Source organism: Erpetoichthys calabaricus, chromosome 6, assembly GCF_900747795.2.
Source record: "Erpetoichthys calabaricus chromosome 6, fErpCal1.3, whole genome shotgun sequence".
NCBI classification, from domain to species: Eukaryota; Metazoa; Chordata; class Cladistia; order Polypteriformes; family Polypteridae; genus Erpetoichthys; species Erpetoichthys calabaricus.
Window position 1 is genome coordinate 49321475 of NC_041399.2, and position 17053 is coordinate 49338527.

At 36.3% G+C, this 17053-nt stretch overlaps 1 protein-coding gene across 3 annotated transcripts in view; it reads left to right on the forward strand.

Annotated features, from left to right (window-relative positions):
* The window catches only part of chd7 (chromodomain helicase DNA binding protein 7), a 207707-nt gene that overhangs the window by 140466 nt on the left and 50188 nt on the right, over positions 1-17053 (forward strand). For all 3 annotated transcript variants that reach the window (XM_051929384.1, XM_028803566.2, XM_051929383.1), the window contains exons 3-7: positions 7245-7380; positions 8157-8294; positions 14635-14700; positions 15773-15825; positions 16231-16345. In XM_051929384.1, coding sequence (XP_051785344.1) covers positions 7245-7380; positions 8157-8294; positions 14635-14700; positions 15773-15825; positions 16231-16345 — 508 coding nt within the window. The remainder of the gene's footprint in view (positions 1-7244; positions 7381-8156; positions 8295-14634; positions 14701-15772; positions 15826-16230; positions 16346-17053) is intronic.

The following is a 17053-nucleotide window of genomic DNA, read 5'->3' on the forward strand; positions in this document are numbered from 1 at the left end:
AGCAATACAGTAAGTGAAGTTACATTAAGTAGTTTGGCAAGTTGTGATAGTACTGAGGCTCTAGTTGAACTACATGGCTATTGAAATGCAGGTCAAGTTATAACGTAGACCTTTAATAGCAATAAGAATCTAGTGGAAAGTGAGCTAAGGAAACAAGGAGTGCAACTACAATGAGCATCAAAATAAATCGGACTGCAGTATTTTGTGTGTACTTCCACAATTCTACATCTCAAGTATACATCATCTGATTTCTAAGTTTAACTTTTTTAGTTCAACTTTTTTTTTTTCCAGCTCTCTCTCTTTTGAGCGGTTTCTTATACAGTACTAGTCTACCTTCATGTTTGTTATCTTAGGTTTTTGTTGCATCCCATGTAATTGTACAGCAAAATCTGTAGGTGAGCATTGTGACTGTAGTCTTCCTGGTTTTGTTCATAAACTGTGATCCAACATCCACATGTATTAGTCTGTCATTTTACTGCTTTCAATATAGAATTTTCTCTTGCATCTGGCTTTTATGATGGATTTCTGTATGTTCTTGTCCTATCCAGTCTTGGTCTGTCATAAGAATCTTCCATGTTTGTTTTGCATGAAAGTTAATTTCTTACCATATTTATTTTTTTTTTACATTTTATGTGATCCAGAAATATGGGAAATTGTCTTTTAAATTTTAAGTTCATATGCTGCTTAACTCCAAAAAAGATGTGTGCGCCTTACTTATGAATGAATAATGCACCTTGATGCCCTGTATATCTTTTTGGGGTTTCCCTGTTATTTTTGTGCCCAAAAAAAAAATTGTTTTAACCATTTTGGAATATATTTTGCGCAGGAACTTACACGCGTAAAGAGTCCACCAGTTGGTGTCTTCAGCAAAAAAATTTATCAGAAGGGTTTGTGCCTGCCACATCAACTAATCCTAGAGGTTCATCCCCTAATGGGATACCCACTAAAACACGATTGACTATCAAGTGGGATGCAGTGTGTTATGTGGTGCATGGTGCAGCACACTAGGGAAGTAAGCAATTGTGCGGTGCACCAGAGAGGCTGGAGTGAGATGGAAAGTTTTGGAGTTTTTTGATAGTTGCTTTGGAACAGTTTTGGTACCAACACTGAGGTCCCAAAGCCGGTATCAATACAGAAGTCAAAAGTTTAGTACTGATCCAACACTATGCATAAGCCAAAAACATGTAAGCAATACTGAAAAATTTGTATCACCTTATGGTTATAGTATACAGTTGCACTAATAAATACTGAATATCGTTAATTGTGTTAAGATTTTTTTTTTTTTTTTTTTAAACCGAAAAATAGCTCTGGGATTTACTCCAGCTATCTTCTGCCTTCACTGCTCCCTAAATTGTTCACCAGATTTGGACTTCATTAATTTAGACTTTTTGCTTGTTCCTTTTATAGATTTTTATGATTCTGCTTTCCTGGTTGAAGTTTAGATTTTTTTTTTGCCAGAATACATATCTGTGTTTACAATGGTGGACTTCATATCACAAGGTTTCTGGTGCAAATGACAACTTTTTATCCCTGTGTAGCCTGGTGTGAGGCATCTCATATGTCTATATTAATGCACCAGAAAAGCACTTTATAACTACTATGTAACTATTATCTGTTAGTGTATAAGTATATTTCAAAACCCCATCATGAGGTGAGGGATTATAGAGACATGCAGCAGAACTTTTTACATTAACTTTCTTGAGCTTTATTTAGTTTATTAAACAAATCCATGGCAGTGCAGCTTGCGCCATTTTCTTAATGGGGCAATGTACAGTTAAAGCAATGCGGCTGCAATGGAGTAAACCATGAAATTCTGTCGGCACCTATTTACACCTACTGTGCGACCCTCAAAGGTCGGTAGCAAGGCATGTTGCTGTTTTAGGAGGTTACATCTAGGCCTTATGCATACAGTAGGTACTGGATTTTATGGAAATGTTGTCCAAGAGCAAGGCTGGTATTGACCTTTCCTGTCCTCTTTTCCAGCCTTCCAAAAGTTGCATTGATATTTCAACAGCAATCAATAGTATATATTCTTCCTACCTATAGTTTATGACAGCAGTTTTTAGCTGTGATTCCTCTAAATTAAATTGCATCCTGCAGGCCTGATTTATAGAGCTGGGATATAAAAGGCCATTCTGCTCTCCCTTTGAACCTGGAAGTTTCTTAGTGTTTGATGGATGACTTTTTCTTTTCTGTGTTGTTAACCGTATGTGGACAAAATGCTTCAAGTTTGGGTAACACTGTAAGCAGTGATTTGATAAAAAGCAAACCACAAAATGGTCTAGTGCAGGTGTTGGGACTGTTTGAAAGATGATTGAGGGAAGCAGATGGCTTTAGTCAGTGGCATCCAGCCAAAGGAGCAGGTGCTGGTCATGTGACCGCTGGTTACCAGGGTAATCTGATTGCTCTTGGCGTGCAGATGAAAGGAGAGGGGCCCCAAGCGCTGCTGTAGCATTGTATAATTTGTGGCAGAGAGAGCGGAAATAAATGCTGGAAGTGGAGCCTCTTAGAAGAGGTGGCTTCTAGCCATGTGTGGCACAAAACTTTCAGTTTGGGGAGGGTTTGGCGGAATGTGCATTTCTGTGTGCATCTGAGCCTTAAATATAGTTTTGTTTTTTCAGAATTTTTTTTTAAGTGTTTTTAAGGGGAATTTCCCTTAGTTTTCTTTTGTAAGTCTTGAAATGAGAACCAGAGTTGGAAGACTTCACCCTCCAGGAAAAAAAAAAAATGCAAGTTCTCTGACCTCCTTGCTATCCACATTGTTGGTTGGTAGGCTTTTTCCCTTTTGGAGAACTGGTCGCTAGTAAGATCATTGTCCCAGTGCATTTGTTGCATTCCCATCTGCAAACTCTTACTGGTTAACTCTAATTTGTAATGTTACCAGTGCTATGCAAAGTTGGTTAAGAGCGTTTTATCTTTTTGCTTAATGTTTAGATGGTTCATATTCATGTTAACTCCCCATTGGTGAGATGTGGTAAAAGTTTGGGATCAATTACAAATTGTTTTTTAATGTCTAGATTTTTCTAATAGATGTTCTTAAATAGTTTAAAAAGATAACCCCCTTTTTCAGACCATATTGGCATTATCTTCAGTCAGGTATATAACGCTGGGAAAATGTTTCCTGTTAACCTTGATTGTGCTCACCAAAAAGAGTATGAATGTACCGTATGGTGTTGGCTTGTTGGTGTGTGCCCAATTTGCACCCTGAAGCAAAAATCCTATTTGCATAAAATCCATTGTGAAGAGCAAGTTAGAATGTGAATTGATTACAAAAAGGGGGAAAACATTAAGCTAAAATAGGTCTTCAATACATGTGATGATCTTCTGTTTGGAGAACTTAGGGCCCCAATGGAATCGGTTTTATTTTTTCACAAATTTAGTTTGTTTTTGATTTTCGGTTTTCAGTATTTTTCCTTGATTTGGATTTTGTTTTACTATAAGTACCTACAGCTACAACAAAACAAACAATAATGAAATGGCACTTTACATTTCCTTTAATGAAACTGCACACTAGCACAACTGAACCTTATTTTGCAGTTCCATCTATCAGGTAGGAGCCCAGATCCTCCATGATGCAGTATGCTGAGACTGCAGTAGGATAGTGAGTGCCCTCCAGAATAGTAGGAGCTGTTACTAGTTCGATGCATCCTTCTGAGATGAAGGTTAACTTCACTTTTAGGGTCTAGGATATTTGTTCCAGCCTGAGCTGGATTAAAAGCCAGAAGTCTGCATGACCATCAAGTCCTTCCGTGAGAACCCTAAATACAAAGAGGACTATTTCATTTATGTTAGGTAGAATGCCCAGAGGGGACTGGGCGGTCTTGTGGCCTGGAACCCCTGCAGATTTTATTTTTTTTTCTCCAGCCGTCTGGAGTTTTTTTTTTTTTTTTTTTTCTGTCCTCCCTGGCCATCGGACCTTACTCTTTTTCTGTGTTAACTAATGTTGTCTCATTTTAATTTCTTATTTTGTCTTTTATTTTTCTTCATTATGTAAAGCACTTTGAGCTACTTTTTTGTATGAAAATGTGCTATATATAAATAAATGTTGTTGAGCTGATGTGTTCAGTCAAACTTTTTGTAGAGGTGAATGTATTCAGCGAGTTACCCTGCTGATTCAAATCAGCTATTCCACCTGGTGTTTCCTTCCTCGGTGGTTCCTGGCGGGCTTCTTGAAGAAGGCAAACTTTGCCCACATCACTACTGGTGCAGCCTCACTAAAGTATTTATAGTGCTGCCAGGTCTGTCCCACCAAACTGATGACAGAGTCAGGTTGAATGTACACTGTTAGGCATAACCCCTTTTAAGACTTCCTGGTATGCTTTCAGATGCATTGTCTGTAAGCACTGCTAAAATGTCATTAAGATTCAGCTGGTTGTTGTGAAGGAAGTGAAGTTCTGCCTGTGAAAAGGTGGAAAAGTTGCAGCTCTCCATAAAGATAACATCTTCCAAAAAATACTTGTCTTCACTACCTGTAATTATAATTATTTAAATTATTTCTAATGATTCTTAAACCTTAAATGTTTACAGATTAAAAACGTGCATCATTACATCTGTAGCTTCATCTACTGCGTATTTTAAAATAATTACAAAGCAAACTAACCTCCAAGACGCTAAATTAGGGAATTAAAAAAGAAAAATAGAGACCCCTCCTTTTAAGGGCATGTTGCCACTGAGGAGAAGCTTGCTCTTCCACCCAGGTTTCTAGGTGCTGAGTTAATAACGGAAGAGTCAAATGTGGACCTTGCATTCTTCATCACCGCGAGGCAAAACATTTATTAAATCCAGAAACATCGTTGTTAATTTTTAAAAGGGAACCCGTTAACAACCAGTGCTGTTCACTAATAACATTTTCTATGGGAAAGACTGTTAATGTCAGTTAAATATAATTTCATGTACAATTAGAACTGCCTGCATAAAAGAATTACCATGCAGCTAAACATTTACTCACCTATGACTATGTTAAGAACTTTGTGGTCTCTGCTGTCAGTGGTTTCATCATCTACAATATAAATTTTATTGCCACGAATCTTGCGTAGTACGGCGTCCATATGTTGCGCAAAGACGCGGCGCAAATGAGTTTGAAGAAGGCTGCTCTCATTTTCTGGCAGCATGCCTCCTTGTTTACAATGCTTAATAAAGAAAGGACACGCATCTTTTTAATTTTTTCAAGTGGTATGTCTGTCTCGCATGGCCACAAAGACCTCCACAAACTGGCGTCTTGCATTTGACGATTGTTATTTCCTCTATTGTTACCTGAAGAACACTTTTTGATCTTAATTTCTCCTTGTACTTTAGATGGGTTTTAGATTTGATCTTTTGCAGAAAAGTTGTCCAGATTTGTTTGTAAAAGTCGCCGGGATACTGTTGTGCCCTTAATTTTGCAGTTAAGCTTGTGTGTCTTAGTTTTTTTTCTATGTAGTTAGGGTATCTGAAACTGCACGCGTCGACATTTTTCTTGTGCAGCTAGCTAATTTGCGTACCTTAAAGAGAAAACATACAGGAAACATGCGTACGTACAAACAGATAAAAGCACGAATGAATTTCTACGAATTGCGTTCACTTGAAAAATAACCAACTAGAAAATAGTATCTGAATGATAAAACTACAGATTATTCAATCGTTTATTTTATTGGGAAATTTAGTAACAGTCACCCCTTCAGTCTCTAAACTCCGCACATTTCCATTTTAAATGTAAAATTAGTTTTTATGCTTTAATTCTGTGATTTTTGTCCGTGTTTTCCGCATCACGGAAATCATAGGGCCCTAAGAACTGTGTGCCTGCTTCTCCAGGCTTGAAATAGCCCACAGGATATAGAGTGGAGTGAATTGTCTTTGGCATCTAAATGTCCCCAGAAGCAAGCAGACACTTGATATCATTTGATGTTGGTGTTAGTTGAATGATTCTTGCGTAGTTGCAATGACTCAACTCATTGTTTGTGCTTCCTTATGTTAGAAATTTAAAATGATGCAATGGCGCTTAGTGGACAGGATTTGGTTCAGTTTTATAATCATTCACGCGCTTGTTTATTTGTCTTTCCCTTTCATGATGAAAGGGTCACAAATAATGTGGTAGAAAATATTTAAAAGGCTGACCTGTTTTTCCACTATCACCTGTGTTTTTTGTATCTTTTAAAAAAGAAATATGTTCAGGTGCCTAATTTCTGTACTTTGGTAGAAATTTCTACAGCATCAAGATCGTAATAGGAATAAGAGAGAGTCTAATGGCCTATTCCATTAACCACAGGAATTGGTTTCCTCCCAAAAATTAGGCAGTGTGAAATGCTGCAATTTCTGTGGCATGTTCTGGGTTAACAGCCCTTACATTGTCTGTTGCCTATATATACACTGCCATCTTTACTCTGTTTTAAAAAAATGCCAGTAGGTAGGCAGACAGACCACAAAAGGCTGTATGATTATCCATATCTCTTCTGTGTTTATTTTGCAGTCAGGCTATCTTTACATGTAGCAGAAGCGTCCATCTATGGTAAACATTGGTACTTAACTGCATGACTCCCAACATATTTGACCTTTCCTGCTGTGTACCAATAAGAATTTTTTAAAATCGGTTTAATCTATAGCAGGCATTATCACTTCACATGAACATGTGTAGCTAGCCTATGACACAATATGTGGATTTTTCACCTGGCTTTATGAAGATCTATGATTTGCTGCTATCAACCTATCCTTTTGTTTAGCTTTATGAGCACTAAAGGTGTCTGCGGGGTCACTTTCAATCGACTATATCTGGTAATTTCTGAGCTAATTTGCTTCACTCTAATAACAATCATAAGTGTAACATTGTCTTACAGCATACCTGAACATAATGAATGTCCATACTTGTTTCAGTGTACTTTTACAACAAACCCATAACACCCTTCAAACCCAAAGTGTATTTCAAGACGACATTGGTTTGCTATGTAAAGTGTTGTGTTGTACAAAGTGCTGTTTATTTTGTCAGTTTTTCTGGTGCTTTTAGAACAAAATCATGTTTGAAGAGCAGATCTCACAACTGCAAAAGTAATACCTACATTAGGAAGTCAGCATAATACTTGACAGTCCAAGTAAAATTACAGCAAGTTCAATATTAAAAATAAATAGCTTGCCGTCTGTTTAAAATGTTTCTGCAAGAGGTGCTACAAGATGCTAGTAAATGATACTAAAATAGAAGCTTTCTTTTCTTTAGTTCTCTGCCAAAAATCTTTTTTCGTACATTTAGTTCATGCAAAGTTTATTGTTAATTTCAGTGTCAAGAAATCGGATCAAGAGGCAAGCACTACAAAGAAAAAGGATGGGAAACGCAAAAGAGAGTCCTCTGACAACTCAGACCTGGAAAAAACGCCACCTCCCTCACCAGAGGAGGAGGATGATTCTGGTGTTCAGGTAAAGATACTTAATCTTACTGACTGTGGGGAATAAAGGCAAATGACAGAACTGGGTTATTCCCTAGAACCTGTTATTGGTAAGTTTCAAACATTGGGAAATCACTGTCATTGCTGCCTTTGGGGACCCAATGAAGTGTTCTTCACAAGCATGAGCGTTTGTATTTGGGTTACAAATACAAGGCTGGGGTTAAGGATTTGTGTAAATTACCCAGGGATTGGTGTGGATGTATATGTGAATCTTTGTTTGAAAAATTCAAAATAAAAAGTATCTCAAATGTGCCAAGGTCAAAGTTTAGTTCCAGTTCACTCTTTTGGCCTTATCCTCCTCTAACAGTTTAACATACCTTTAAATTGAACTTTATATTCATAGTTTAGCATACAATGCTGTTGTGTTAATTCCTGAACTATCTTCTGTTAAGGGTTAGCTCCAGTGGAAGGAGTTCCTCCTTTCAGACACGTGGATGCAGTTATAGGAGTATTATTTTAGACATTTAACATTCTTTGTGGTTTTGAATTAAAGTAATTGTGTTGTTTCCTTTACTTTTAATGTAGTGGATACACAGCTTTAAACAAAGTGTAATTTTTCTTTTAAAGTGCTGTGTAAACGTAATTATCCTTATGTTGTCTGCCACCTTTACTGGGTGCAGACAATGTTGTACACTTATTGTGTCCTCATTCTAACTTTCAAAAAATGTAAGTAATGCATTCAGGATATTAGTCTGACTAAATATTAAACCTCCCACCCCCCCTTTTTTTTTCCCCTTAATCAAACAGAAGAGGCGCTCAAGCCGGCAAGTTAAGAGGAAGAGATACACAGAGGATCTGGAGTTCAAGATCTCTGAAGATGAGGCAGATGATGCTGATGCTGCTGGAAGGAAATCTCCATCAAATGCTTCACAGTCAGAGCAGCAGGTCAGCATTGAAAATAAAGTTACGTAGGCATTAAAAATTGTGATACTTCAGTAGAATGATTGTTTTACAAACACTCCATGTTTATTAATGTGCATCTGGAACATTTGCAAATGTTATATAATTCTTACGACAGTATACAAGTATTGAATAATTGTTTACATACTATATTTCTACATCTGGATTCTTTTTCAGTCTGCTAAAGTAACATAGTAATATTAATGTACAACCTTTTAGGTCAGACTGTATGCCAGTATTTTTTTCTTTTTCTTTTTTGTAAAAATAGATCTAACCCACTTGTTGTTTTCTTGCACAATGACTATCTCATCCTGCAATTGGGACTCTTAACATATAAACTTAAAAATATGTATTTTTGGAAATTTATATGTGTTTGAAAGCGATGAGAATGTTACCGTTTTCACAAAATTACCATGATATCCTTTGCAAAATTGTGGTATGGGTAAACTAGCAAGAAGAAAACAATTAACTAGGGTTTAAGAAAAGTGCTTCCGTTATGTGTTAATGGTATTGTTTTATATTACTCAGCTAATCTGTGGCAGCACTGTTTAATTGTTATACATTACTGTATAATTCAAACTAATCAACTTGTGTCCTTTATTTTTCTTTTAATGACACGAACAGTATTTGAGCAGCTTAGCTATTAGCTAACCAAGAAAGCTTGATTGCCTGAATGGTCTCAACTGGTTTGTTAAATGTCTTGTGTTCTTGTATCGTCTTGTGTTGTACAGAGATTTTTTTACAGGGTTTTTTCCCCCTCTCTGCAGGGAGCTCAAGTTTTGGATTAGTCTGTTACATCAGAAATGTAGCCTTCCAGGAGTCTGAATTTGGAGGACTTGGTGTCCATGATTTTTGTATAAATAAGCAAAACTTGAAATCCTCTGTTTTTAGGTGTTGTATTAAGAAATTACTGTGATTTTGTCCAGTTTGTATAATTATACATTCTTAACCAGTGGATTTCAGTCAATACTAGATACTACTGGTTTAGAATATCTTTATTTTAATACAATGCATCTCAGTTTAGCTTATTAAATAGTTAAGCAAAATTTATTAGTAGAATTTTTCCTAGCTTTATGGTTACATTTCTGAAATTAATTTTGTCAATTGAAGACTATTATTGAATTAATTGCCAGGATTAGAATATTCACTTAATGTGCTAATCATTTTTAAGCTTAAGATGATTTGGAAATAAATTGAATCATATTTGGAGCCATTGTTTTCTACTGGATAATTGAATTGCCGCTTAGAATGGTTAGGAACAACAGATCACTAAGGTGTACAAATATATTTAAAGAAATAAGTTGGGAGGGCATCAGTCCTCCCATCCGCTTCTGGCTCTGTCTTCTTAACAGAGGGCGTGTCCATCAGATTCAGGAGCCCCTCAAAGTGTTTCTTTCACCGCTGGACAATATCCTTGGTCTGGATCAGCACTTTTCCACCCTTGCTGAGGGTGAATGCCTATCTTCCCTTTCTGAGTCGCCTGATGGTTTGCTAGAACCTCTTCGCGGCCTGATCGACATGTTGCTTTCCATGGTCTCTGAACTCCTCCCACACCTGGAATTTTGCTTCCCTAACTGCCAAGGCCACAGCCCTTTTGGCCTGTCTGTGCCTCTCTGCTGCTTTAGGAGTTTCCTGTGCTTAACCATTCTCGGAAAGCCTCCTTTTTCAGCCTGGTGGCATCCTTCACCTCTGGTGTCCACTTTTGGGTCCTTGGGTTGCCACTTTGAGAGGCACCTATGAAACTTTACAATTTTAGGACAACATGAGGAGTAATAATTAGGTAAAAGCCGAATATAGATACCTCACTGCCCTCCTTTGAGGGTAAAAAATGCACATTTTGTGTCCTTCACTAGTTAATGGGAGAGCTGCCAGCCTATTAGTATTTTGTAAATTAACTGAGTTTTTTTTGGTCAGGTTTGTAAAAATGAATTGTTTTGCTGTAGTACAACAAACTTGTATTGCTACCTTGCCTTGCATTTTTTAGAAAAAGAAAACACTATAGTTTTAAAATGTAATGAAATTAGGCAACTTTTATTGACATTAAGAGACAGCTTTTTTGTTTGTTGATCTTACATTTTTTGAACAACAAATAGTGTAATGTATGAGAAAAGCCAACTTTGTTCAAAATTAAGGTTCTTTATTGAAGGTTGAAATTGTATTACACAACTCTTGGATTAATTCTACTGGGTTGTCTCTGTTAAGGCTGACAGTTGTACCTGTAGATCCAGTTTAAGCTCTGTTTACTGTTGTTGTGTATTTTGTAGGCCTGTTTAGTTTTTACTTTGTTCAGTGCAAAAATTTTTATTTCAAGACCGTGGTCACCAACAAGTCGATTTGATTACTCAATCTTCCAGATACCCCTAGTTGTTGACTGTTTTTTCATTATAGCTGTTGTGCATCTTCATAGAAACATACATTGGAATGACAAATATAAAAAAAATACAGTAGAACATGATTCAATATGCATCTGTTTAATATGTACTGTTTAATAGGCATCTGGAAGTAATTAAAATATATACATTCATACAGATATGCAAAACCCATGCCTGTACGTGCACAAAATTGTTCAAAATATTCCTTCAATAGAGCGAATGAGTGAAGTTCTAACAGCTCAAATTATACACTCCAGTGATATTTCAGTTCTGATATTAATTGTAGTTTTAATTTTTATTTTATTAAATTTTTATTTCGTTCTAATTTTCAGGGGAGTCAACAATTTTCATTTTTATTTAGTTCCATGTTCCAAATTTTAGTGTGATTTTTTTTCTGGCTTTTTTACACAATAGTACAATTCTAGTTTTTTTTTTTTTTTTTCTCTCTTCCTTTTGCAAGACTATACAAATACAGGCCTACACATTTCAATGCAAATTGTTTCAGTCAACAAAATACACTCACAGTTCATAATGCCATTAAACACACAGCTTGACTATCAATGATCAAACAGATTAAGTGGCCTAATGAGTACAGCCAGTAAGATCAAGTGTTTCAACCCAAGAAACCAGTCCATGCAAGCACGTTGCTGTTAAGCTTTAAACAAGCACACATTTCGAGAGATTTGTTCATGCTGCAACGATGTCCATTGCACAGATAGCCACACTGTGAAAATATTTGCTTGACGAGCGCCTTTAATGCAGGTGCACAGACAAGATCCTCAGCCACTGGCGCCAGCAGACTGTATGTTGACGATTTCTGCTGGCAGTTCTGAAGCAGTGACGTGCAGTGAGGTTCATGGCTGGTGAGAGGCACTGACTGAGTGAGTTACAAATATATGAACCCAATAGAGTAGCTTATTCACTATTCAATTGGCAGCATGCACATTGACTACTGGTTATGTTTCATATCTCATCAACATTCTTTACACAAATAGGTAAGACACATTTGGCTAAGAGAACATTACATTTATAGCAGCAAGAGAGAGTGGAGAAAGCACAGTTGCTCTGTACTCTGTGTTCTATATTTGCCGTTGCAATTTCACAATTTACACTCATTCAATACAAATGAAAGTATAGAGTGTTGTACAAAAAAAGGATTTCAATTTTGACCTTAATTGAAATATGTAGTTTTTAAGTTTTAAGTCTGATGCTTTAACAAAAGCTTCAACAAAAGGATAACACGGGGAAAAAAAAAATTTATTCAAGGTCAAAATGTAGTTTTTAAATATTGGATTTTTTTTTCTTAGTGTGATCCCATTTTTTATAAAATTGAAAACAGTTTATGGTCTTTATGTGTAAATGAAGTCCATGCACCTATCCTTCTCCACGAAAATCTTCATCACTTTCTTGTAAAAGTCCTCAATTTCCTTTAATTTTAAAAGTCTTAATCTTCCATTTTGTCAGTCATTCGGAACAAAAAATAAACGGATTGCTGCAGTGCACTTGACTTTCTGAAATCGCTTACTTATTGGTGCCTAGAGCCTCTGTGTAGAAGAACAGCATCAACAAGCACCTGTTGCGCTCGCATCTACCCCCTTCAGTGCAGCACAGTACTGTCTGCCTCACCTTGTGCCTTTTCACTAGATATGCCACACATTCATTAAAGATATTAGCCAGACTGTCGAAAGTCAGGGTGTAATAATAAACGCGTGTGCAAACATTGTATTGACAACATACAGAGAGATAGCAACAGGCACCGCCATTTGCATGCATCAACCCAGTGTGTGAGGGATAGTGCAGTCCAAACTGAGGCTCAGCTCGTCTAGTCTCGTTGCTGCCGCAACTCGCCTTTCACTTTGCTATATTTGATCAGGGAATGTGTAGATTCAGTGATTTTGACCATAAAAATGATCAAAATTATTACAAAAAACAAATTTACTGCACACGCCAGTGAACATTTATTTTATATTATTATTACTAAGCTCAACAAAAAACGCTCCTTTACGGAATAAGCGCCATGTGACTATAGTTAAGCCCAAGTTACAAGATCACCGCATAGTAAACAGCACAGCATAACTTAATGCTCAGGGTGACCTACTAACGACCCCTCTGCATGACTGAACCGGATTGAATGAAAATGCTATTGCTGTTTTTTTCCTTTTTACTCGATTTTCGTTCTCGTTTTAGTTCATGATAGGCATTTCTCCTCATCACAGTTGTACAGAGTGGATATCTGAGTTACCGTTACCTTTCTGTTGGCTCGACCCAATCTGACCTCTCTCATCATCAAGGCGTTTCAGCCGCAGAACTGCCACTTGCTGTATGTTTGTTTTTTTTTTTTTTTTGTATGTTTCACACCATTCTAAGTAAACTCTGAAGACTATTGTGCTTGAAAATCTCAGGATATCAACAGTTACAGAAGTACTGAAACTAGACCATCTAGCACCAGCAATCTCGCCACAATCAAAATCAATGATATCACATTTTTTCCCTATTTTGGTATTTGTGACCATTAACTTAAGCTCCTGACCTGTGTCTGCATGGTTTTATGCATTGATTGGCTTATTAGATAATTGCATCCATAAGCAGGTATATAGGTCTTCCTAATTTGCTCATTGACTGTATAACAGCCTGTCAGAGTAAGACTAGTAATTGGCCTAGGCACAGTGCCTCTCTCTATCATAGTTTCCATAGCAAACTTTTCTTGTACATGGATCTGTTTTGTAGTGCTTGCTATTTTGCACTGAAGCTTGGTACGAGAAATGCAGTCATTAAGAGACAGGTATGAGTTATAAGACAAATGTAATAAAGTGAGGTTTCCATTGGGGCAGTTCAAAGAATAATATTTGCTTCAATATAGAATAGGTTTGTATATACATATGTATATGCAATCAGTGTTTGTTGGAAGATTTTAGATGATAATGGAACCCTCTTGGCCTGAGACTCTTTGCCTCCTCATATATTGTTTTAATTGTATATTGTATTTCACTCTGAATCAGAGAGAGCAGTCAAAACATCTGTAGATTATACACTTCTAGCTTATTAAATTACCTAGACTCTCTAAAAAAGGTGTCTAAAGGTGGACCATCAGAAAAGATTACAACTAAAAATTGTGTGTGACATTAATGCACTGCCTTTTTTTTCTCCTGCCCTTTCACATTTTGTAGATGTCAGAGGCAAGGGAAGCAAAATATGACCAGACTAAAATAACCTGCTTCCTCAGATTTTGATACTTTAACTGACATTAATTGGGAATATGAAAGGGGGAAAATCAAAATAAAACAAAAACACTTAATGAATGGTATGTTTGGAATTTAAAAAGTTTTAAAATATTTTGTAACTGTGATCTAAATATTTTATCCTTGAAGTAATGTCTACACAAAAGGTGCTAACAGTGTTAACAATATCCAGTAATTCCAACAAATAGCAAAATTGTACAAAGCACTGTAATGCATAAAATGTTTTAGGAAGTCCAATAGTAAAAAAAAGAGTGAAAGCACATTGAATATTCACCCAGATGTAAAACTACTCGTATATACTGCAAATATGATAGACAAAATTGGAAATGCAAAATATGAAATCAATATCAAATGCGGGAAACATATTGAAATAAATTCTATTAGAAATTGCTGCTAAAAGCTAAAGGTACAAACTGGATGTTTGTAAGCCCACTGTAACCTTCAGTTTTCCCTACATTTCCTTGGTTTCTGATTGAAGTGCAGGATATTTTGATGGGTAATGAAATGTGATAGAACTCCGGCCTAACAGGCTCGGCTGACTTTATCAGACTTGCTGTCTCAAATTATACTCCAGACTTTGAGGAACGGGTAGATGGTTCTAGCTCCTTCTGTTGATTGGTTTCTTGGAGATTTGTACCTTTTTAAGAGTTTTTAGATTATCTTTTTCTCAGCTTATCTATAAATTTACTAGCATATATATTTTTCCCCCCCAAGGAGTCTCTTGAGACTGAAGGACCCGTTGTTGAAAAAATTATGAGCATGCGCATGGGCAAGAAACAGGTATGTGACATTTGAAGTAAAGCTTTACTTGCATATTTTTCAAGGTGAATACTAATCATAAAGCACCTGAAATTTATGAGAAGTATTCTAGCTGAAATATCGATAAGCAGCGACACTCCTGTTTAAAATTTAATTTATTAGTATTATTTTCAAAACAGTTACTAAAGAAATAATTTCAAGCTTACTTGTCTAACACATTTTTTTTTTTTCCTACAATTACAAAATTTTACAAATGTTAGCCTGAACTAGTAATATGCAACTGTTTTTCCAAGAAGAGACTAGAATGCTTTTCAGAGTAGGATAGTCAGTTTTAAAATTGTGTGTAAAATATACAGTGTACTGTGTAAACTCTGATTATTAGGACATCTTGATAGTTTTATGTAAAGGATAGAACATCACCAGCCCGTCATTCTGTGATTTTAGGTTTTTCATTTTTGCAAATTGTGAATATTTTCTTATCTGCGAAATTAAGTGATTGATGCACAACATCTAATTTAGAGTACTGGTATCTGACTTAAAGATGTAAGATACGAAAATTAAAATGTTTAGAGCCGGCATGGCCCAGAAAAGCTTTCCTAAACAGAGCATATGAATTCACTGTAATTTTTATTGTTTGCAAGTAAACAAGGTAAACTCTGTGATTCTCCTTTGAGATATCCTTAAGAAGTTTTAAATGGGCCAGCCAAAAATAATACTTGCGGCTTCTAGTAGTACAGCTGCAAATTGGCTGCTGCCTGAGGAAATGGTACGTTTGGCGTCAGCTTAACTGTGGTTTTGGCAGTATGCCAGCCTCTGGGTCATGTTATTGTGAATGGAGCTGCATGTGGTTGAGGAGGAGTTAAAATGATTCATGTCACTGTTTACATTTAGGACAGAGTGGTAGAGGTTTTCAGTATTTTTTTTTGTTTCAGAATATTGAAATTAAATGAAAATTCCATTTTACTACTTTATGTCAAAGAATACTTTTGCTATGCTTGTCGGTGCCCATAGTAAAGTGAAAGAAGTTTCAGACAGAAATTGACAGATGGCTTTTTAAAAAGAGTAAACCTCAAAATGTGCTGCCTTTTTTCAGATGGAGTCTGGAGAAGTGGAAGTTGAAGAATTCTACGTCAAATTCAAAAACTTGTGAGTTAATCTATTATGAGAATATTGTCTATTTGTTAAAATATATTCCTGGTCTGAAATCCAAAGAGTGTAATATATACTGGGTAGGCAAAAGTAGGTTTACATTTGTTCATATGGAAAAAGACATGCAGGATATGATTGGTACACTCGAACACACTTTAGTAATAAAAAGGCAAAAAATTCAGTTAATAAAGAAAAAACGCTGTTTCATGTACTTGCAGCTGTAAACCTACTTTTGCCCACCCCTGTATAATCACATCTGCAAAATAGCCTGTTTAACCATTTCCATATTGTCATTTTTGTACCTATGAGTTTTGAAGCAAATTTACCTGCACTTTTAAAGAAATGTTGCCTTTGATATTTGTGAACTGAATGATTTACAGGAGTGAATTTTTCTTCCCATAGTTCATACCTTCATTGCCGATGGGCTGATTTGGAAGAACTGGAGAAAGACAGGAGGATTCATCAGAAGATTAAACGGTTTAAAGCCAAGCAGTCCCTCAACAAATTTCTCAGTGAGGTTGGCAGAGTTTTTGTGCTTGTATAAGTACATGTTCTGTGTCCTGATAATGCATAATGTCAAAGTGCCCTTGGCCAGAATTATTTCAGATATTCAGATTTTGGAATATTTCCATATACATGAGATATCTTTGGGGAAATGTTTGATCCAGTAGGGAAATGCATCCAAACCAGCTAAACAACGACTTAAGTTTATAATAATTCACATCCCTGAGTCATTGTCTGCTGACATGAGAAACGTATTAAATATCAAACGTAATGAATATGATGTATAGACTCTATTTTAGTCCCTTTTTAAAGGGGCTAGTGCTGCATATTTGCACTGAACTTTTTTGGTTATTCATCCGTTTATACTGACTAACTGTTGTCACTTCTCAGGGTACTGGCTCAGGTCAGGAATATCTCAGCCAACCTTCACTTCATCATGCTTGCTGTGCTGGAAGTAATTAACCGAGTTCCTACATTCAGTTTTCAGATGGTGTGGGAGTACATACATAAAATGTTTTTTGCCAGCATAAAAAGGCAATCTGCAGCACTGTTCAAGTTTCCTAATATAACTGGAACAATTTACTTACTCGTATTTCAGTAAGGGCATCTAGTAAAAAATAAAGCTGCTTTTATTAACTGTAAGTAGTGACATTTCATTAACACACTGCAGTCATCTGTAGTTTTAATGGTGTTGCACAGCAGTTTTGAGTGCAGGTGTTGT